The 21,381-nt window shown below is 43.1% G+C and overlaps 1 protein-coding gene and 1 non-coding gene across 8 annotated transcripts; one reads left to right on the top strand and one right to left on the bottom strand.

Annotated features, from left to right (window-relative positions):
- The first annotated feature begins 448 nt into the window (after positions 1–448).
- Positions 449–21,326, top strand: daglb (diacylglycerol lipase, beta). 7 transcript variants are annotated; one of them, XM_061810743.1, is made up of 16 exons: positions 2,910–3,011; positions 4,315–4,365; positions 4,476–4,627; positions 5,136–5,310; positions 5,390–5,657; positions 6,032–6,154; positions 6,243–6,370; positions 6,455–6,581; positions 6,672–6,755; positions 13,598–13,675; positions 13,760–13,841; positions 13,981–14,107; positions 17,539–17,607; positions 17,999–18,071; positions 18,156–18,409; positions 20,313–21,324. In XM_061810743.1, the coding sequence occupies exons 4-16, from the start codon at positions 5,168–5,170 to the stop codon at positions 20,506–20,508; spliced, it is 1,752 nt and encodes a 583-aa protein (XP_061666727.1). In that variant the 5' UTR covers positions 2,910–3,011; positions 4,315–4,365; positions 4,476–4,627; positions 5,136–5,167; the 3' UTR covers positions 20,509–21,324. The 7 variants fall into 7 exon arrangements, with proteins under 7 accessions (XP_061666725.1, XP_061666729.1, XP_061666726.1 ...); XM_061810740.1 differs by lacking the exon at positions 2,910–3,011 and adding an exon at positions 3,723–3,747 and having other exon boundaries at positions 4,274–4,365; positions 20,313–21,325; XM_061810742.1 differs by lacking the exon at positions 4,476–4,627 and having other exon boundaries at positions 2,903–3,011; positions 20,313–21,325.
- Positions 3,500–3,571, bottom strand: trnaq-cug (transfer RNA glutamine (anticodon CUG)). The gene has a single exon. It is a non-coding gene; the product is annotated as a tRNA-Gln (tRNA).
- Positions 21,327–21,381: the final 55 nt, after the last annotated feature.

The raw sequence follows: 21,381 nt of genomic DNA, 5'->3' as shown, positions 1-21,381 counted from the left end.
TGGGAAAGAGTAGTGGAGGCTAGACTCAGGACAGAAGTAAGTATCTGCGAGCAACAGTATGGTTTCATGCCTAGAAAGAGTACCACAGATGCATTATTTGCCTTGAGGATGCTAGTGGAAAAGTACAGAGAAGGTCAGAAGGAGGTACATTGTATCTTTGTGGATCTCGAGAAAGCCTATGACAGAGTACCAAGAGAAGAACTGTGGTACTGCATGCGGAAGTCTGGTGTGGCAGAGAAGTATGTTAAAATAGTACAGGACATGAATGATGGCAGCAGAACAATGGTGAGGTGTGCCTTAAGTGTGACAGAAGAATTTAAGGTGGAGGTGGGACTGCATCAGGGATCAGCTCTGAGCCCCTTCCTGTTTGCAGTGGTAATGGATAGGCTGACAGATGAGGTTAGTGTCATGATCCTGCCGCTCCAGCACGAGCTGTGCGGGTGTCCGCGCAGGTGCGCTGATTGGAAGGTGCACACCTGCGCCTCATGGAGTCTGATTATGCTGTGGATTTATATGACCGCGATGACAACTGGCCGGTGCCAGTTCGCATGATCTTCATGTCCCATTCGTATGCTCCGGTATCCCTGATTGAACCTGTGTTTACCGACCTTCGTCCGTTCTCCGACCAACCTTGTAAGCCTGACTCCTTTGATACTTCTGCCTGCGTTGATTGTTCTCCCGTGTACCGACCGCTGCTGCACCGGACTGCCTGCTCGATCCCCTACCTCTGCATATAATAAACGCGTCTCTTCTTGAACTACCTTGCGTCTTCCGAGTTCCTGCATTTGGGTCCTACTCTCGTTTCTGATGGGACGTGACAGTTAGACTGGAATCCCCTTGGACCATGATGTTTGCAGATTATATTGTGATATGCAGTGAAAGCAGGGAGCATGCAGAGGAACAATTAGAAAGATGGAGACATGCACTGGAAAGGAGAGGAATGAAGATTAGCCGAAGTAAAACAGAATATATGTGCGTGAATGAGAAAAGTGGAGGGGGAAGAGTGAGGCTACAGGGAAAAGAGATAGCGAGGGTGGACGACTTCAAATATTTAGGGTCAACAATCCAGAGCAATGGTGAGTGTGATAAGGAAGTGAAGAAACGGGTCCAAGCAGGTTGGAACAGCTGGCGGAAGGTATCTGGGGTGTTATGTGACAGAAGAGTCTCTGCTAGGATGTAGGGCAAAATTTATAAAACAGTGGTGAGGCCGGCAATGATGTTCGGATTAGAGATGAATTAGTCATTGAAGAAACAACAGGAAGCAGAAGATAGGCTAAGATGGAGAAAGATGACACGCTGTGGCGACCCCTAACGGGACAAGCCGAAAGGAAAAGAAGAATTCATAAATAAGCTAGGACCCTGGAACAAAACAACTAACCGATGTACCAACGTCGTGGCCAGGTTGACGGAGGTGATTTTTCGACAAAAGGACAAATTTATTTTAACTTGCATATTTCGCAACCAATTTTTATTAGGTTTACTTTTTGTCAATGCCACCCCATTATCAATACAAGGTATTCCCAGTTCCATTGTTGTGGTTGTACAGCTCCATGCAACACCGAATCCAGCACGATTTTGACGGGGTCTTTCATATTTGTTTTCTTGCCGTCCACACGTGCTTACAACGTTGGCCAGACTAGCTTCACTCTTTGTAGGCACACACACCTGAAGATGTTGGCTCGTTTATTCTTACATACATATCTGAGTGTTGCAATTGTACTTCCAGGCTCTTCCATAAAGGGAAATTACTTGACACAGTTGCTTTCTATATATATTTATTATGGCATGGATTTAGCAGTTAGGGGATCATGTGACCCCCACTAGATAACGAGCTTCAAAATAATCTATAAAACTAAAGCAAAATGTGAACAACATAATGTAAAATAAACATAATTCAACACCCTCATTTGTTCTCATCCCCATAAAACCATATGCTCAATTTCCAAAGAACTATGTTTTGAACTTCAGTATTTTTGGTTTTGCAGCAGACTTTGTCAAGAATACTGTCGCCATTTCTTCTGATGAACAAAAAACATTTATTTTCCCTTCTTTGAGCATATCTCTTATAAAGTGGTATTTCACATCAATGTGTTTAGACCTCTGTCTATTCACTTTTTTTTTTTTTTCCCCAAACACACTATGCTCTGGGGGTAGGTTGGGATGAATAATGATTTCTTCAGTCCAATAGCAACATTTCTTCCTTTAATGTCCTGAAGAACTACCACGTTTTAATGTCACATTGTTGCCATCAGCGAGTTCCATGTAATGTTTTTTTTTCTGGATTAAACGTTTTATCAAATCTTGTGAATCTCATCTATAATGTGTGATGTAGCACCACAATTTATCATCACTCAATTTTTTTTCTCATCTGGGAGACTGTTGAGTGACGTTGAAAACTAATGTCACTTCCTCTCTGTTTCTGTTCTCTTTCTGCAGTTAGTTTGGAATCATCTTTGTGCTTGGATTTTTTTCTTTTGCGTGTATCATCGTTGTGTGTAGGGCTTTGATAGTTACGCCACTTTGATGTTCATTTTTGCTGACAGTCCCGATATGTTACCACGGTTTCCACATCTGTAGATTACTTTTGAAATGTATAAACGTTAATTCTTCATCACTCTTTTGTGTGAATGGCAAAACGTTTGTATGATTCTTGAAGACCCTTTAGAATCGTGGCAATTACCAGTCCATAACTAACGAACTCCTTTGCATTTCTAAGGGAGGTAACAGGCTTTTCAGCACAAATAATATAGACTGTTATAGTTTCTTCAGACTTTTATTAGGAAAGTTAGCTCGGTGTATAGGGCATTAATTCTGGGTCTGCCCTGACTTGCGTAATGGCTTCGTAATATTTTAAGAGCCCTTTTTTTCTGCTGCCTCCCTCATAACCAGCGCCAGGCTGGTGTCGTCGGGGAACTGGATCACTGGATCAGCTCCGCGTAGCAGTCTGTGTCCAACTCCGGGTCCGGGTCTTCGGTGGAAAGGATCGTGTCTTTCAAGCCGCTGATTCTTCGGTGACCGAGAAATTTTACCTCCCACAGTTCGTAGTTGTTTTCGTTGCCGTCGAAAACTAATCTGCCATCTTACTCCATTCGTGCCGCTCATAACCTGTTGCAATTGTACTTTTATGGTCTTCCATAGTTGGAGGGAAAATACTTTATGCCCTCTCTTTCTGTATACATATTTATTTATGGCATAGACTCACCAGGTATCACAAATCCCGTAATACCACAGAACAGAGAAACGCGCCCTTACAGGTTATTGGTCTTGGAGGATCACGTGCCCCTCCTCTCGCTAACAAGCTTCAAAATAGTTTCTTTCGGCTTGTCCCTTTCGGGGTCCTAAAATAAAACAAAATATGAGAACGTAATTCAACAATAGGCTCCCCTTTCTTCGTACCTGTGGTGATTAAAATCAAGTTTTAACCTGAATAATTACTGAAATGGAATGCACGACAAAAATTTGCTAGATGAATATAATGTACGTATTTAAAACATATGCAAGGTTCCACCGAGATTTGAACTCGGATCGCTGGATTCAGAGTCCAGAGTGCTAACCATTACACCATGGAACCCATACACTACAAAATCTTAGCTGCAATTAAATAAATCAGGTTGTGACACAGGCTGGCGGAGGAGACGCAATAATAATTAGGGTTGCCAAAAAAGAAAGCCAGAAGCGGAACAAATAAATGATGCTCCGTTGCTTAGGGTTCTCCATTCGGATGGACACGGGCTGCTAGCAAACAAGTTTGTTTACCATTAATTTCAATTTTGTTACCATTGATTCCTCTAAACAAATCCGTTGCCCATGCGAGTAATATATGTTTTGTAAAACGTCAAACTCACAGTTTTGTACTCAATTTAAGGTGTTATCTTTCAATCGGGTTATTTTTAGTATATGTAGCTAACATTAGAAGATAAGAAGCTAGTCACGTAACTTCAGCAATTCCACTAGCATCCATTAATCATCTTAATGACATTTAGTGTCAGTTAATTACTTGGTTATTATTAGTGGTATTTGACCTGCGTCGAAACGAATAGCGGAATGTTTTGATGGTAACCATCCAAGATTATGTGTTATCTAGTGAAATCTTTTAACGGCGTGTCGAGACCGGAATCTCGAGCTCGTGTTGCAACGCAGGAAAGGTACAATGTAGCAACACCGATTTGATTTCAGGAAGTGGAGTCATGAATGGCCGAAGCGCCAATTGCATAGATTTTTGTTGCACTCTGTCCCTCTGAGTCAACATTTCTTCTTTTTTAATCTCAAAATGCCTGGAATGGTGGTTTTTGGTCGTCGGTGGGGGATCGCCAGTGATGATCTTGTTTTCCCTGGAGCATTCGAATTGTTCATCCGCCTACTTTGGTATGTACATGGTCGTTAATTGTAACAATACTACTCTTTGGAATCATAAATGTCATCAGGTTTTCCTGTTTGTGCTTATATCGCACCTTATGTATTATGTTTTCATTTAGGTGGATTGGCACCCTCATCCTGTACACCAATCACAAGGGCCATTTTGATTGTAACGGGAAAAGTGTTCTTCACATCTATCTAATTGGATTGTTAGTGGTGCTGGCACTTATCATCCTTTCACTATGTGCCATTGTATATGTCAGTGCTCAAGGTAAACCACACATATCTCCACCTGACGTAGAAGTGGACATGATGTTGTGTTTAATTAATTGGTCTGGCTCACAGTTGAGAGTTCCTTTGTTTAAATCTCAGTTCAGGCCCTCCAATCTGGAGTTGGTAGTTTTTGGGTTTTCTCCAGATACTCAAAAACATGCCTGTTAAGTCAACACCTATGGACAGTTTAGTCTTCACTTAACCTACCATGCATGGTTTTGGAATGTTGGAGGAGGCAGGCACAGGGAGAATATGAAAACAAACTCAACACCGGGGAGGCCGGATTTGAATATGGGTCCTCAGGACTGTGAGGCAGATGTACTCAACAGTCGTCAACTCTGTCACTGAGAAGATATCAATTGAATCCAAACCAGTTGAGTAACAATGAGAGTGGTTCCGTACAGTGGATTTCTCAAGAATGTTCTTACAACACAAACATTCGGCCGTTAGTTTACTTAGCCTTTGCTGCTTAGTTAATTCCATAAGATATCTATTTGTCGCATCAGGTACTATAACAAACCCTGGGTCACGACGTTCCATGCCTACCCTGGTGTACTTGCGAGCTCTCCTGTACCTCCCTGAGCTGGTGTGGGCCTGTCTGGGTGCTGTGTGGGTGTCTGATGACGGCAAATGTTGTGACCCTGCGACCGTCGGTGCTGTCATCGCAGCAGTAGTTGCAAGGTGGATATTGATTGATTCTCCATTATCCAACCTGTTGTGTTTTAAAAGTTCTTTTGACAGAGCATTTCTCCTCTTATAGTTGGATCATCCTGCTATTCACAGCTCTCGGTGTAATATTCGTCTTTGACCCGTTGGGCAACCCTCGGCCTTCCGCTGCTGCCATGGAGCCACTGGGAGTGCGACATCTTGAGAGCAATGGGGGAACTCAGTTCCTTTCCTCAGCACGCTCGCTTGCCGTCAAAGTGTGGGAAAGCAGACTTCGACTTCTGTGCTGTTGTCTGCCGCAAGATGAAAGCAACAGAGCGGCTTTTTCCAGCATCTCGCAACTCGTCAGCGGATTCTTCTTGGTAAGACCATTTTTTTCACATCTAGCAACTATTCTCTGAAAGAGAAATTTTAAGGAAGTGTTATAAATTGAAAGGGTACTTTTTTTAGAGACTAGGAGCAAACAGGGTACATGCAAAAGCAGCAAATTCCCATTGTTAATGCTTGTTTTCCACAGTGGAAATAAATGTGATGTGGTATGATTGATGATGATAGGAAATATTAGTTGGAAAAATAATGCTACTCCACAAATATAAAACAATCAAATTAAAACCACTTAGAATGGGAATATCCAACCGTGCCTTCTTGTGCCCCAGATAATGGATATCTTTGCTGTACACTGTTTCTAACTTTTAATTTTGTATTTCCTGAGCCCATACCTAAACGTGTGTTGCAGGACACAGATTTGGTTCCCAGCGACATTGCTGCTGGTTTGGCTTTACTGCATCAGGAACAGGACAAGATGGAGAGAAGCAGAGACCCAGAGCTCACCGTAGATCACAGTCCATCCTCTCCCATTGTACGAATTGTTTTGTGTTAACCACCAGATTGACAGTTATGCTTATCGTAACCAGTTACATTTTTTATTAATATTGTTAAAATTAAAGGAAGAAGATTTGGAGTCAGAGTTGGAAAGAGCTGTCCACTGTATGCACTTTGCTGCTGCAGCTTATGGCTGGCCTTTATACATTTACTCCAACCTTCTCACTGGGCCTTGCAAACTTTGTGGAGACTGGTATAATATTGTTGTCTTTTTAGTTGAATCAATAATGTTATGTGGTGTTTTTTTTTTTAAAAAAAAAAAAAACATTTGTCTCAGTTGTAGGAGCCGTGCTGCTGAGTATGACATTGTTGGGGGAGACCACCTCGGCTGTCATTTTTCTTCCATCCTGGAAAGTACCGGATTGCAGTACAGAGACTTTGTTCATGTCAGCTTCCACAATCAGGTAGTACACACACTATTTCCCTTTTTGATGATGGAGACATTCATAAACGTTAGTACACTTCTGTGATTCAATACTTTCTGTACATTTTAGATATATGAGATCCCCTTCTTTGTGGCTTTGGATCACAAGCGCGAGTCCATTCTTGTAGCTGTAAGAGGAACACTGTCATTGAAGGTGAGTTGCCTCACATGATTGCAGTCGACTCTTTGGTGGATCGTATAAACAACTGTGGCTACTTTTTCTATGTTTATTGTGGGACATTTGGTGTGTGAGGTGATTTAAAATTTTAGGCACATCTTTTAAATTGAAACAGTTTTTTTTAAATAGACTTGGCTTTTTACATTTCAAAGATTTTTGTAGAAGCCTAAAATATACACATATAAAAATTAACTTTGTAACTGCATCTATAAAAATTAAGTGCCGCTCAGCAAATTTGTCAACATAAAAGTAGTGTACATTGTTTTTGGCAACGACATGCGCCAGACTGCGAACTGTAGTTGACAAGTATAATTCAGATCCTGACAAGAACCAAGAAATAGTGCAAGATTTGAGGGGGTGGGAGTATATTTTTAAATTAACTTGTGACTTGGTGCACGTGCCCTTTATATGCAGTATGAATTTATTGATTATGTAAACATCTCCTGCTCTGGAGTTAGTCCCAAGTTGTCACAAACGAGACTTGGGGGCGGACCCAAATACACGACTCGGGTGACAGGCAAGCAATGAGGAGAGAGTCTTTATTTGTTCCAGAGTCGGTAACCGGGGAGTGAGTCCACACAAGCGACAGGCTTACAGGGTAGGTCGGGAGACAGGCGTTGGTCAGTGCATGGGAGGCTGGAGTCAGGAATTCGGAGGTGCGGGAACGGGGCATGCGAGGCGACGATCTGGTGATGGCCAGTCGTCCCTTGGTTCCTTTAAGTACAGGGGTTAATCAGCGGGGATGAGGCGCAGGTGTGCGCCTACTAATTAGCGCCGGTCTGCTGGGACCCGCCCAGCCAGGGCTGGAACGGCAGGGCCATGACACAAGTCTTCGTAAGGTTCCAATTATCATAAATGCAAATTTCATAATTTGTCATGTATAATGCACAATATTTTTCAAAAATATTTTCAAAAAGGCAGTAGAGTGCATTATATTTAGGTATAGATTAAAAAGAAAAACGAAAAACACATTGTATAGTCATATACAGGCATACATTTACATTTCAACATGATATTCAATGTCTTATGTCAGTGGCAGCATGGTGGTGCAACTGTAGAGTGTTGGTCTTACAGTTCTGAGGACTGGGATTCAAATCCCGGCTTCACCTGTCTGGAGTTTGCATGGTCTCTCTGTGCATGCGTGTGATTTTTCTAGGTGCTCTGGTTGCCTCCCACATTCCAAAAACATACATTAATTGGAAACTCGAAACTGCCCCTAGGTGTGGTTGTGAGTGCAACTGTTGTCTGTCTCTGTGTGCCCTGCGATTGGCTGGCAACCAGTTGAAGGTGTATTCTGCCACCTGGCCGATGAAAGTTGGGATTGGCTCCAGCACTCCTGTGGCTCAGAAAATAGATGGATGGAAGTCTCATGTTACACATTTATATGTATTATGGTAATGTGTGTTGCCAACCTGAGATTCTTGACCTGCTCGTGGGAGTTTTCCATTTTATGACCACCCTAGCACATTTGTTGCTACTGGACCAAACATCAGAAACGGCTGGCCGTGAGTTCGTTTTAATTTAAACTAAGACAAAAAATGTTGACTACATGGGCTAGTTATGCAGCCACTTTTAAAAGAAAGGTGTACTGCTGCTGAAGAAGTGGGCAACCGTGAAGCACAAAGTGGCCGAATCTAATGTGGAGGAAGACGAATTGTCACGTGTCAACCCTAGTCTGTCTGGGGGCTGTCCAGGCCACCAAAAGCGAGGTGTCCGGGTGGGCAGCTCAGGAGGTCCGACTGGACGCCAAGCACCAGGGTCCCCACGGGGTGATTTGGGCGGATGTCCTCGAGGAGGAACCCAAGGGCGAAGCAGGAACCAGACTGCTCCTAACAAAGACCTCCCAGGACGTGTTTGTGAGGCGGCTGGGGATCGGTCGCCGCCAAGGCCCGGTTGGGAGGCAGCCGTGGGTCGGTCACCGCCAAGGCTAGGTCGTGAAGTGCCCAGGGGCCGGTCGCCGCGGAGGCTTGGTCGTGAGGTGGCCAGGAACTGGTCGCCACCGAGGCTTGGTTGTGAGGCGGCCGTGGATCGTTCGCCACAGAGGCTTGGTCGTGAGGGGGCCGGGGATCAGTTGGTGCTGAGGCTAGGTCGGGGTGGGACCGAGGATCAGTTGCCATCGTGGCATGGCCCTCAGACGGCCGCGGACCGGTCGCCATTGAAGCAGGAGAGGGAGGCGGCCATATACCTGTCACTGTTGAGACAGGAATGAGAGACGGAAGAATACGTGTTGCTGTCGAGTCAAGGGCGTGAGGCAGCCGCGTGCCAGTCGCCGTTGAGTCAGGGACGTGAGGCGGCCGCGTGCCGGTCGCCATCGAGTCAAGGGCGTGAGGCGGCCGAGTGCCGGTCGAGACGGGCGTGAAGTGACCCGTGTGCCTGTCACCGTCGAAGCAGGAGCGGGGCACGGGGGTGGGCTGGTCGCAGTCTAGACAGGAATGTGAGATGGCCGTATAGCTGTCGCTGCCGGCACTGGAACGAAGGGGACCGTGATGTTGTCGTTACCGGGGCAGGAACGTGAGACGGCCGACGAGCCGTCGCCGCTGCCAGGACAGGAACGTGAGACGGCCGACGAGCCGTCACCACCGCCGGGCGAAGAGCTGTTGTTGCCACCGGGACTGGAACGTGAGACAGCCGATGAGCCCTCGCTGCCACCTGGTCAGGAACGTAAAGTGGCCGGGAACCTGTAGCCGCCGAAACAGGAGCGTGGTCCACCGGGAAGACTATTTCCACTGCCACCGCGACGTGGGCTTGGCTCGGTAGTGGCTTGGTGGTTACTTCGGCGTGAACGTGGTTTGCCAGGAAGTCTGTCGCCACAACAACATGGATGTGGCGCGGCAGTGGATCAGTTGCAACCGTGACGTGAGTTTGCCTTGGTCGCGGATCAGTCGCTACTGCAACGTGGGTTTGGTAGCGGATCGGTGGCAACCGCGACGTAGGCATGGCTCGGACAGTAATCTAATTCCCACCGAACCTGGTTTGTGAAGGCCACAAGCTCTGCCCTCTGCTGCTCTAACTACTCCCACATAAAGCGATAGAAAGCCCTGTGGTCCTCGGATCATTGCACCTCGCAGGTCACGAATCCCTCCTCTCCCCGGGCCGGAGGCTTACTTGTTGATTCAGCGTGCGCTGGCTTGGTCATCGGCGACGCGTCGGCAGGAGTCGCCTGTGGCTTGGCCGCCGGCAAAACGTGGACGGATGTCTGCTGTGGCTCGGCCGTTGCTGGAGTGGGATGCCCCTGTGGCTTGATTGTCGGCGAAGCGCCGGCAGAGGTCGGCTGAGGCTCAGCCGTCGCTGGAGCGAAATGCCGCTGTGGCTTGGTTGTCTTGGTCGCTGCGCCGTGGAAGACGCCAAGCAACACCCTGCTTGGGTGGATCCTCTGGCCGCCATGGAGAGGGCCTGGATAGACGGCCAAGCGGGTTCCCAGGAAAGGATTAGAGGAAGAAGATTTGGGCTCACAGGGCGAAGGCACTCGGAACCTGGAGGCGCGGGACTGCGGAATGAAGTCATCGAGACTCATTACCGGGAGACAGAATTCGCCTTCGTTGTCAGAGTCAGAATCAGGCAGCCGGTCATATAAATTCAGGTCTTCCTCATAATCCGGAAAATCAGAGTCTAAAAATATATGCGGTAGTGAACAAGTCGTGGTCGGGACGTAATCATGACACGCGGGCGCTGCATGTGACAAGGAAGAATAGGACGACATCATGGAGCCCACCAGGATAGGATATCCTTGGTCCTCAGGCAGGCGGCGTGCATGGCACCGTCCCCGGCGACGCCGCGTCTTTCCTGCTGGGTCCTGTAGTGGCCAGGTTGTTCGGTCACGTGCCATCAGTGCGGGGAAGGACCCAAATGCAGGATTCCAAGGCAAGGACATGATGATCAGTGGGTTATCTTCTTAACTAAAAAGATGCACAAATACACAGTCCAAGAAAGTAGGTGTCAAAAACGAGAAACAGGGTTCAATGACTGTGAAGCTAAGTCGCGGAGTAACCTGGGATGCGGTGAAGCATACTCACTAACAGAAAGCACAACAAACTGGCAAATGCCAGTGACAAAAACTCCAACTTAAATACACAATCTAATTACAGTCTCAGTGTGAACCAGCTGAGAGAGGTGACAGGTGTCACCGGCTAGAGCAGTAGCCACACTCCTCTTGGTCGTGGTCCAGCCTGGCTCATGACACGAAAAGGAGAAGAAGAGATGAAAAACCAATCAAAAAGCACATGGAAGAGTTTTGGCATGTGAGAGAGTTTGCAGTTCCCAGATTGAGGAAGACCTGCTACAGATTGTAGCCGAACGGGGGGCAAGAGGCTCAAAGCACTGACAATAATGAGGAATAATGGGAACCAAGACTCTTAGGATTCAAAAAATATTCCTTCACAAACGCCATGGATAGCACAGAGGATGACATGTTGTGCGAGGAAGATGGGATCACCGTTCATGATGCAATGCAGGAGACACTGGAACTGGACCAAGTTATCAATGATGAGTTCCACAGCCATCGCTCAAACCAAAGGTAGCTGCTATGGATCTTTTTCAGATTGGATATGAGTCAGATGCTTCTTTTGAAGGCTTGGCCAAGGATGTGTAATGTAGTGGATAAAAGGCACTCTGCACAAATATTTAATGCAAAAAATGTTTCTGCCCAAAGTTTATTAAACTAATACATGTTATGTGTTAAGAAAATGTTATGTCATCATTGAGCATTTATTTTGACTGGTTGAGGGATTCTGTTTTGACAATTACAGGGACCAGGACAAGTGTGTCCTGTGGCCTGTCCCGAGATATACTGTATATTACTGCTACATCAAATATTTTTGAGCATATGGATAGCAAATTAGTGGTGCGCATTGTACATTAGTTGAATGCTTTCAATTATTCTTTTTTTTAAATTCACTTTGGGGGTGCACATTTTATTTTAGAACGTATTATAGAGCTCGTGCACGTGACATCACCATTTTCACGACAACATACTCCCGGTCAAAAAGAGCTGCTCGAGAGTGTGGGGGACATTGAAACGGCAGAATATTCACAATGCCTTGTTGTGCTGTTGGTTTTTACAACAGACAAAACAGATATTCAAAGTTGTCATTCTATAGAATACCAGCTGAAAAGACCAGAAAAGATTGGGTTTCGGCAATTAAATGTGATGGATGGTGCCCAACCAAATACACACAACTGTGTAATGATCACTTCATTTCAGGTAGGAATTATTCTTCTCAATCTCAAATTCCCAAGAAGTATTTATCATGCCAAGTTGGCTCATTTGTGAACAATGCGTGAAAAAGATGACAGGGAGTCGCCTCCAACGTACACTGAAGCGTGTTGCGGCCACACAGTAAACTTCGGTCAACCTCTCCCCGACGGATGTTTCTTACTTTTTTTTTTTTTTAATATTTCATAGTTCTCAATTGAGTCCAATGCGTATTTACAAAAAGAAAATAAACTGTCGTTCACACAGAGGTTTATGTAAGTTAACGTTTGGCTGCAACACGCTTCCTTGTACGGGGGCTAAAGCCTATCCCAGCGGTTTTTTTTTTTAAATACGCATTGGACTCATTTGAGAACAATCCATATTTAAACAAAAACGTCTGTCACAGAGAGGTTTAACGTGTGGCCGCAACACGCTTCTTTTACGGAGGAGCTGACGCCGTCTTATTTTTTTTTTGCGCATTGTTCTCAAATGACCCAACTTGGCATTATAAATACTACTTGGAAAACGCTACGGAGGAGCTGACTCGCTTGTCTTTTTTTTTTTCTCCAAATCATAGTTAATGAATGCGAGTTTATGTAAAACCAGAGGTCATATATTTAAATATTGGTATTTGTATTGAATACTAGCTGAAAAGATCGATGGATTTCGGCAAATGTTAACGTGTAGCCAAGCACATTTCCGTGTTCACGAGCCGTCTCCCCATTGAGAACAGATCCAGCAATGAAGTATTTGTATGCGTCCAGACTTTTCTACGCTTTCAAACTCTTCTGTGTAAATCGGGACGACTTACTCACCAGATCCATGTGTTTATCCAGTTGTCCAAGACAAGTCCAATTTCTTACTGGGAAAAACATTGAATTCAGCATTAAATATGGGTCCTCTATACCAAGTGTCTCTCATTTTTCCACGTAACTTCATTTATCACCTTCTAAATGTTTAACGGTATCGGGCAAAACTCTGAGCGTCGTGCTATAAGACATATTTTCGTGTCGTCTCCAACCAGATTTATAGATTGTTTAATTTATGTTAAAATTCAAAACATTCTCTGCGGGACCCCGGTAATCCCTCCAGATCCCCACCCCTTTTTTTTCCTTTAAAAAAATATTATTTATTTAGATTTTATGTCTAAAAAAATAGCACAAAAAGTCTATAGAGCTGTTGCTTACTGCTTTTGAAAAATGTTTTTCCTAGAGGGTCTAGAAGGTCGTCACATACAATATTACCAACAAAGCTGCTAATTTGGCAACACTTGCGCTGACTTCATTGCTGTCTTTGTTGCATACTCTAGCTCTGCCACTGGGTGTCATGGTAATGGGAGCGGGACCCTGCATTTGCATAAGGAGACAGGCCTCCATTCCCCCCTAAGCAAGTGATTTCAACAAAGTGAATATGAGGTGTTTTGTAATTCTTTGCTCTTAGTAAATTTTGGCAGATGAATGTCAGTGACCTTACAGTGAATGTCTGAAAAGTCTGTATGGGAAAGTATGGGTAAATGAAACGTGTACAAGTATGAAGCCAGCCTGCAAAAATGCAATCACTTTTAAAAAGGATTTTTTTTTTTTTTTGCAAATGATGAATATGTACATTTCCTGTGTCTGGCCTAAAGGATGTCCTGACTGACCTTTCTGCTGAATGTGAGAACCTGACGATAGATGGCGTTACTGGAGCTTGCTATGCTCACAAGGCACGTTTCCATTCCAACAAATTTCTTCCTCCTGCCCTTTCATTTTATAGTTGTTGAATCCATCCTTCTTGTTGGTTCTTGCAGGGTATCAGCCAGGCTGCATCTTATATCTACAGGAAGCTGGTCAACGATGGAATCCTCAATCAAGCATTCTCCATTGTGCCAGTAAGTTGTGCTGTGAAGAAATATTTTACCTTATATTTTACAACCCAAGCAATACAAAATGCAGTTTCAAAATCAATAATTTAAAGAGACAAATATGATATCGAAAAATAATTTTCAATTTTTTGTTGTTGTTTTACATGAGTACAAACTGGTCATTACTGGTCACAGCCTGGGTGCTGGTGCAGCTGCAGTGCTGGCAATCCTATTGCGCAACTCCTTTCCTACCCTGAAGTGCTATGCCTTTTCTCCACCAGGGGGACTCATGAGGTAAGCCAGCTCTGTCCTTTTCCCTCTTTTTAAATTGAAGTATGAAGAGTATTTGGGCCAGTCTGATATGGGGGGAGGGGGGGATCTCGTTTGTGTTCAGGGTCTGACCAAGTGTACTACATGGATTCTTGGAATTATTTGATAGGCTGCTGGATATTAAATTCATTTTCCAAGTAATTCTTCCTATAAAATAGTAATTACATTAAGAAATTGAGTTTTCATCACATATATTACACATGTGAATGAAACATTGAGCTACTGTATTCTGAAGTGGCCTATGAGCCCTGATCTAAATCTTATTAAACATCTGTGGAAGGAGCTGCAACATGCCATTTGGAGAAATCATCCTTTAAACCTGAGGCAGATGGAGCAGTTTACTCACGAGGAGTGGGCCAAAATAAGAGTTCTCAGTTGCAGAAATTGATTGCAGTGAGGGCCTTAAAAGGTTGCACAACAAAATATTAAGTTAATATCATCATGGTGGCATTGCTGTAGAGCGTTGGCTTCACAGTTCTGAGGACTGGGGTTCAATCCCAGCTCCGCCTTTTGTGGAGTTTGAATGTTCTCCCCGTGCCTGGGTGGGATTTCTCCGGGCACTCCGGTTTCCTGCCATATCTTAAAAACATACATGCATTAATTGAAGACTCTAAACTGTGTCTAGGTTTGATTGTCAGTGTGACTATTGTCTGTCTCCATGTGCCCTGCGATTGGCATAGGCGGTCCCCCATCCAAGTACTAACCAGGGCCAAACCCACTAAGCTTATGAGATCTGACAAGATCGGGCGTTGTCAAGGTGGCATGGCTGTAAGCGTTGAACTGACAGCATTCATGCATTCATTTTAATCCCAAGTAAAATATTGTCTGAGAAATTTAACTTGCTCAGCGTCAGATTTGTGTGTGTGTGTGTGTGTGTGTGTGACAGCGGGTTCTTTTTCTCCGGTCGTTTGCACTCTCTCGCAATAATGTAGCAAACCTTTTTCCTCATCTTGAGTTTTCGTCTAATTCCAATAGCATTCAAATGACTTTTCTGCTCAATGTGTTGCTTGAGGTAGTCCAGCTTCCATTGACAACTTTAGCGTCGCTGCATGTTTGGCAGAGCACTTTTTGTCACTTGAAAAAGAAAAGATTCTACCCAGTTCCACCGCTTGTTCTTCTATTTGCACATACTCCGACAGCCATTCCATCTTAAAAGAACCGCAGTTCTTTCTTGGTTTGGTTTGGGGAACTCCACCGCAATGTTATTGATATGGACTGTGTATGAGCAAAGCATATGCACAAGTACTGTCAATGCCGTGATTGGTTGCGTAGCGTATTTGCATCGTATTGTACGAATTGGCTGGACAGCTGTCACTCACCGAATTAAACAGCAAAATGATAAAGAAAAAAACCTTATATCAATTTCATGTGCAGTCCGTTCACTGCGCCGGATAGGTTTTCTTGTGTGCTGAGAGTATGCAAGAAGTGCGCAATTTAGAGGGAACATTGGTGGCAACCAGTTCAGAGTGTACCTGTCCTCTTGCCCAATGACAGCTGGGATTGGGTCCAGCATTCCGTGACCCTCGTGAGGATAAGCGGCTCAGAAAATGGTTGGATGGATGATGTCATTTTTGTCCAGACCATTTTCATTAATCAGCCATCATCTATCCTGTGAGGCCAACGCTTTCCAGCTGATCAACTGTGCCGCCTAATTTTAATCAACATTAAGGACATTTATTAGTACTTTTGTGAGTTTCATCTACTTCACTGAAACATATAGTTTTTGTTTTTAATGGAACGATACAAAAAATTTGGGTCATGTGTGTAGACAATTTTAGACCTGTAAAAGTACTCATACATAACACAAACAATGTAGCACAATCATAGTCGAGTGTTTATTTTAGAATTGTCCTTAATGAATTGAAAAAGGATTGCTACTCATGAAGACATACATTTTACCCATCCATCCATCTTCTGAGGCGTTTGTCTTCACTTTCTTCTGTATTTATTTCATCCACACCCATTAATCCAAATCAGTATTGTTTTGGCAAAGTTCGCTGTTTTAGCAAAACAGGCCATTTACGTGAAACTTATAGATCCGATTAGTTTTTCCTGGGATTGGGGGCGGGGTCACCCTCACTGTTGTCATATAGTGTTTCATTGGCCTTGAATGCTCGCAGGTACAGTAGGTCCATTCCATACATCAACCATCCACATACAGACGTAATTTTTCAGTACTTTATTACTCCGTTGGAGACTAATAATGATCTAACCTTTATTTCCCGCTGTTTGTTGTAATCAAATTTAAGCGCAAAGTTGTCTAACACTTGTTCACTTTTCAAACGACACAAAAAAGTCACAAGATCTCACACAATGTCTTGTGTTGGGCATGGGTATTAAAAGTAGGTGAGAATCCGGCTGATTGTCTTTCTTATGTGGTGGGCATGTTGAGAAAGTCATGACCATGAAGGCAATGGCAAGCTACTCGTGTTTACATTTAGATGAACAAAAATAACAGCTCTGGTGTGTTGTATTATTTTTTTCGGACTCTCTGCCAAATGTGGATATTTCACCTCACTTGTAACCCGAGAAAGCATCTATTCATCCATTTTCCAAGCCGCTTTTTCAAATGTCACAGGAGTGCTGGAGCCTATCCCAGTTAACTTCAGGTGAAAGGTGGACTACACTCTGGACTGGTTGCCAGTCAGTCGCAGGGCACATATCGACAACATCACTGAGTGGGAATTGAACCCACGCTGCCTGCACCAAAGTTTGGCGTGTGTCCCACTCACTGCGTCATCAGTGACTGCGTCCTGAGAAAGTCACGTGTACTAAATTGCAGATTTTTTCTTGTAGTATTGACTGCATACATACACACACATAGCAAAATTTGCACATGCACATTTTATTTTTTATTTTTTTAATTGATGTTCATGCTCTGTTTAAAAAAAAAAAAAAAATATATATATATATATATATATATATATGGTTACTTTATTCGCTGTGTACTTTTTACTCTTAAGTAATTTTTTGGGAGGCTGCATGGTGAATCCGCTGGAAAGTGTCTGCCTCACAGTTCTGAGGTCCTGGGTTCAATCCCGGACCTGCCGGTGTGGAGTTTGCATGTTCTCCCCGTGCCTGCATGGGTTTTCTCCAGGTACTCTGGTTTCCTCCCACATTTCACAAACATGCAACATTAATTGGACACTCTAAATTCCCTCTTGGTGTGATTGTGAGTGCGGCTGTTTTTATCCTGCCTGATGATAGCTGGGATAGGCTCCAGCACTCTTGCAACCCTTGTGAGCATAAGTGGCTCAGAAAATGGATGGCTGTACTCTTCAGTCTTCAGGTTGCTTTGTTTGTTAAAATAAAATTAAAAAAAATCAGCCCCCTGTCTACATTTTTTCAGGTGGGTCACCTTTGTAATCCCTTTTGTTGTTTGCATGTCTGTTCAGCAAGGCCTTAGCTGATCATTCCAAGGACTTTGTCGTCTCTGTTGTGCTGGGAAAAGACCTGGTTCCACGGTAGGTATTTCACTGCCATAAGCACTTTGATAAGTTAGTCAGGTTTAATAAAAACTTATTACTCTGACAAAATTATTTTTGATTTATTATGACATTATTTTGATGAGCTATGTGTTATAGAAGGTTAAATCGGCTCTTAGCTGTCCAAAAAGGCCCAAAAGAATGCGCTGCGGTGTATAGACTTTTATAGAGTCATGTGTAATGGTAGTCTCCACGTAATAGCAGGGGAGTGCTAAAATTAGTCTATTTTAGCACTCCCCTGCTATTACGTGCATGAAGACAAAGCCAGCTCACAAGCTAACCTTTTCTCAGTGCCTTTAGCAATGTATGAGTGTCTTTATTATGACTTTATTTAGTCTCTTTTCCATTTCATTGTCTCCTTTCCTTACAGATTGAGTCTTCCTAATATGGAGGATCTGAAACGAAAAATACTCAAGATAGTCTCAAATTGCAATAAACCAAAAGTAAGAACCACTTCAAGCATTAATATCACAGTACTATTAGGTCCTTGTGCCTTAATGTCAGCTGTATGTGTGTGTCTTTTGCAGTACCGCATCCTACTGCAGGGATGCTGGTATGAACTGTTTGGAGGCAACCCAGATGACTTTCCCTCAGAAATGGAGAACAGGAGGGAGGAGGAGCTTAGTCAGCCCCTGCTTGGTGAAGAATCTCTTTTGATTCGCCACTCGTCATCCTATCAAAGCCTGGCGTCGGACGACTCACCTGTCCACACTCTGCCACACATGCCTCTCTTCCTGCCCGGACGTGTTCTACATATTATAGAAGATGGGCCCACACGCAGGTCGCCACTAAATCATCAATTCACTAAGCTGTTTATTTTCTGTATAAAATCAAGATTTGCAAACATTTAATTGTTTGCAAGAGACAGAATGTACAGTAGAATTTCTGTATAAAAAAATCATCTGAAGAGTCATGCAATTTGGAAACTATCCTCAATAGCAATACAACATTTCTAGGACTGCAACTAAATACTTTGTTTTAATACTCGGTTAAGATGCCAATTATTTTTTGGATTATTTGAGGAATTTGATAAAATAAATCTATCCCTCAATTACAAAACAGGACAATATTTAATAGAGAAAAATGTGTACAAGGTAGTTATGATTCAGTTCCTGTTTTGGTCTGTCACATGTCCAAAAATAAGTAAAATCCTTGGTTATTTTTTTTTCTAAAGTAAAAGCAGATAAAACACAAAAATAATCGGTCTGGTTTCTTGGAGGAATATGGAAATCTGAAATTATTTACTCTTGATAGAATAACATTTTCAAGATTAAAATTGAAATCAATGTCTCTACATAATCAAATTAGTTCTCGATTTGATTTGGAAATCAAATAAGTGTCTTTGTTAATTAGTTGTTGCAGTTCTACAAATATGCTTTGAAAACCATACAAAAACTTGAAAACATCTAAGTATGTACATTAGCAAGTCTTCGTTCATTAAAGGTCTAAAGCAAGGGTTTCTTACTTGTGTCATAGTTATGATTCCGTTAGAGGGACATTATGACAAAACTATAAATGCATGTAACCTCATTACATTAAAGTATGGACACAAGTGCACCTCGCAATTATTTGTTACACAGTTTGTATTGTTCTTAACAGTAAATGGAATTGGATCAGAAGTTCTGGGATATTCCATTTTGTGATATTGAAATATTCCGCTAAATAAGTGTTCAATTTATGTTCAGGTATTCGGTGAAAAGAGACAGCAATCATTAAAATATAATGGTGGGCCTTGTTTTTGTCATTTCAGAAGCATTACAAAACTGGTTATTGTGATAGTTTGGGGGAAAATGTCTTGGAAAAATTATAACTACTCACAAGTATGTTTTGCTTTTTGTACTTCTTTGGTAATCCCACCGCCAAAGGATAGATGACTATAGAATTGGAAATAGAACTTTTTGTAACATCTCTGTCTAGGCTGTGCCGTATAATATGACCAAGGCGACAATGAGTTGACAATGACACTAAAAGAACGAAACCTCTTTCCAAAATTTTGCTACATTCAAGCGTTAACATGACTCGTACCACCCCGCATAGGATCACTAATACACACTAACATATTAGTGAAGTCATAATTGCAGTAAATATTTATCTTAAAACCACTTTTTGGTTAGACATCTTCCATCCATTTTCTTTGCTGTTCGTCCTCACGAGGGTCGGGTTGAGTGCTGGAGCCTATCTCAGCTGTCAATAGGCAGGAGGCAGGGTACACTCTGGACTGGTTGCCAACCAATTGCAAGGCACATAGAGACAAACAGCCGCACTCACAATCACACCTACGGGGCAATTTAAAGTGTCCAATTAATGTATGTTTTTGAGATGTGGGAGAAAACCGGAGTGCCCGGAGAAAACCCATAAAGAGAACATGCAAACTCCAACCAGGTGGGGCCGGGATCGAACCCGGGTCCTCAGAACTGTGAGGCCAACTCTTTACCAGCTGCTCCAGCATGCCGCCTTGGTTATGCATATAAAACAAAAATATGTAAAGCCCGGTAAATAATTGCACCGACTACACGTAAACGACATTCCGTGGCATTCTTAACCTTGAGATGCTATATGTTGTTAATCGAAGACTTTTCCAAGACTCCTCCAACGTAAATATGTTTATCTATCATTCTATATTTTGTAGGTATTTATTTATTCCTAAGCATCTTCACTAAATAAGTATTCCCTTTCCCCCTCAGATCCTGTATATCACAGGTCCGATACCGTGCCGAGTGGTCGAATGAAATGGCATTCGGGAGTATTTTGATCAACCCCAGGATGCTTGTGGATCACATGCCGGATGCTGTGCTTCGAGCTCTCAAGAGCTTGACCAGTGACAAGCCCTATTCCCTCTGCCCATCATCCTCAGACCAGTATGACCACAACGTGGTCTGAGTGTACTATACAACCAGGCCTCTCTTGATCAAATCCCATTTAATTTGGAAGCCTTTCTACACATACATTCGTTCTATGTCCTAAGTCCTGTTCCTCTGCCTATATTTTTTCTGGGGCTTCACAATTGAATTGAAACTCCATTGTAGTTGCAATCAGACAAGAAAATTACTTTTGATTTAAGAAAGGCACATTGTTTTTTTTTTTTTATATTTGCACTTTTCATTTTTTTAAATTCTGATCATGCTTTAGATCCACCTTTTTGTGACTGCGTTTTTATTGGTGTGATCTCAATATCCTACATGTATGATATTTATCAGTGGTTTATCTTCCCTGTAAATATGTGGTTTGTGTGAGTGATCTCGGTGACTGCCCGAGCCGAACACTGAAAGTGACCACTTGTTTTCCTCGTTGGTTGGGAACGATTAACGATAAGAGTGTAGTTGGGGCAACTTCAGTCTGAAAGTGTAAATGTTGAGCTTTCTTTGTACAGTAATTGTGATTCTTTTCCTGTTTCCAAAGACGTCAGGGTGAACAGTGCCTATGCTTTTCAGGGAAAAGGAGACGTCAAATCGTTTTGACAGAAAAGGAAAACCATGTGTTGCTCAGACTTTCTCCAAATGATGTTCAGTTATGTGTGGTGCAAATAGAGCAAGACTGAAGAGTTTCAAAATCTGTGCATACTGACATACTATTGACTTTTTGTTCCTCTTACCAAAAAGACAGTACAGTGTTAAGGTTTGAATTCAACGTCTAAACATATCTCATTGAACTGCAAATAAAAGCTTTTGTGGAATGTACGGCACTGACTGCCAGCTATTTGAACTCATGAGAAGATGCGAAAGTTCAAGTCACTTTAAACAAGTGAAGCATGTG

This window comes from Syngnathoides biaculeatus, chromosome 22 (genome assembly GCF_019802595.1).
Source record: "Syngnathoides biaculeatus isolate LvHL_M chromosome 22, ASM1980259v1, whole genome shotgun sequence".
Lineage (NCBI taxonomy): Eukaryota > Metazoa > Chordata > Actinopteri > Syngnathiformes > Syngnathidae > Syngnathoides > Syngnathoides biaculeatus.
The sequence above is the reverse complement of the archived record's forward strand: the minus strand, read 5'-3'. Positions and strand labels throughout refer to the sequence as shown.

What these genes read in the sequence shown, in the direction of transcription:
- daglb (XM_061810739.1), top strand. Translation starts at nt 4,271, where the DNA reads ATGCCTGGAATGGTGGTTTTTGGTCGTCGGTGGGGGATCGCCAGTGAT. An exon ending in CCACCAGGGGGACTCATGAG is followed by an intron (nt 14,108 to 17,538) that starts GTAAGCCAGCTC and finishes ATGTCTGTTCAG; the next exon opens with CAAGGCCTTAGCTGATCATT. An exon ending in GGAAAAGACCTGGTTCCACG is followed by an intron (nt 17,608 to 17,998) that starts GTAGGTATTTCA and finishes CTTTCCTTACAG; the next exon opens with ATTGAGTCTTCCTAATATGG.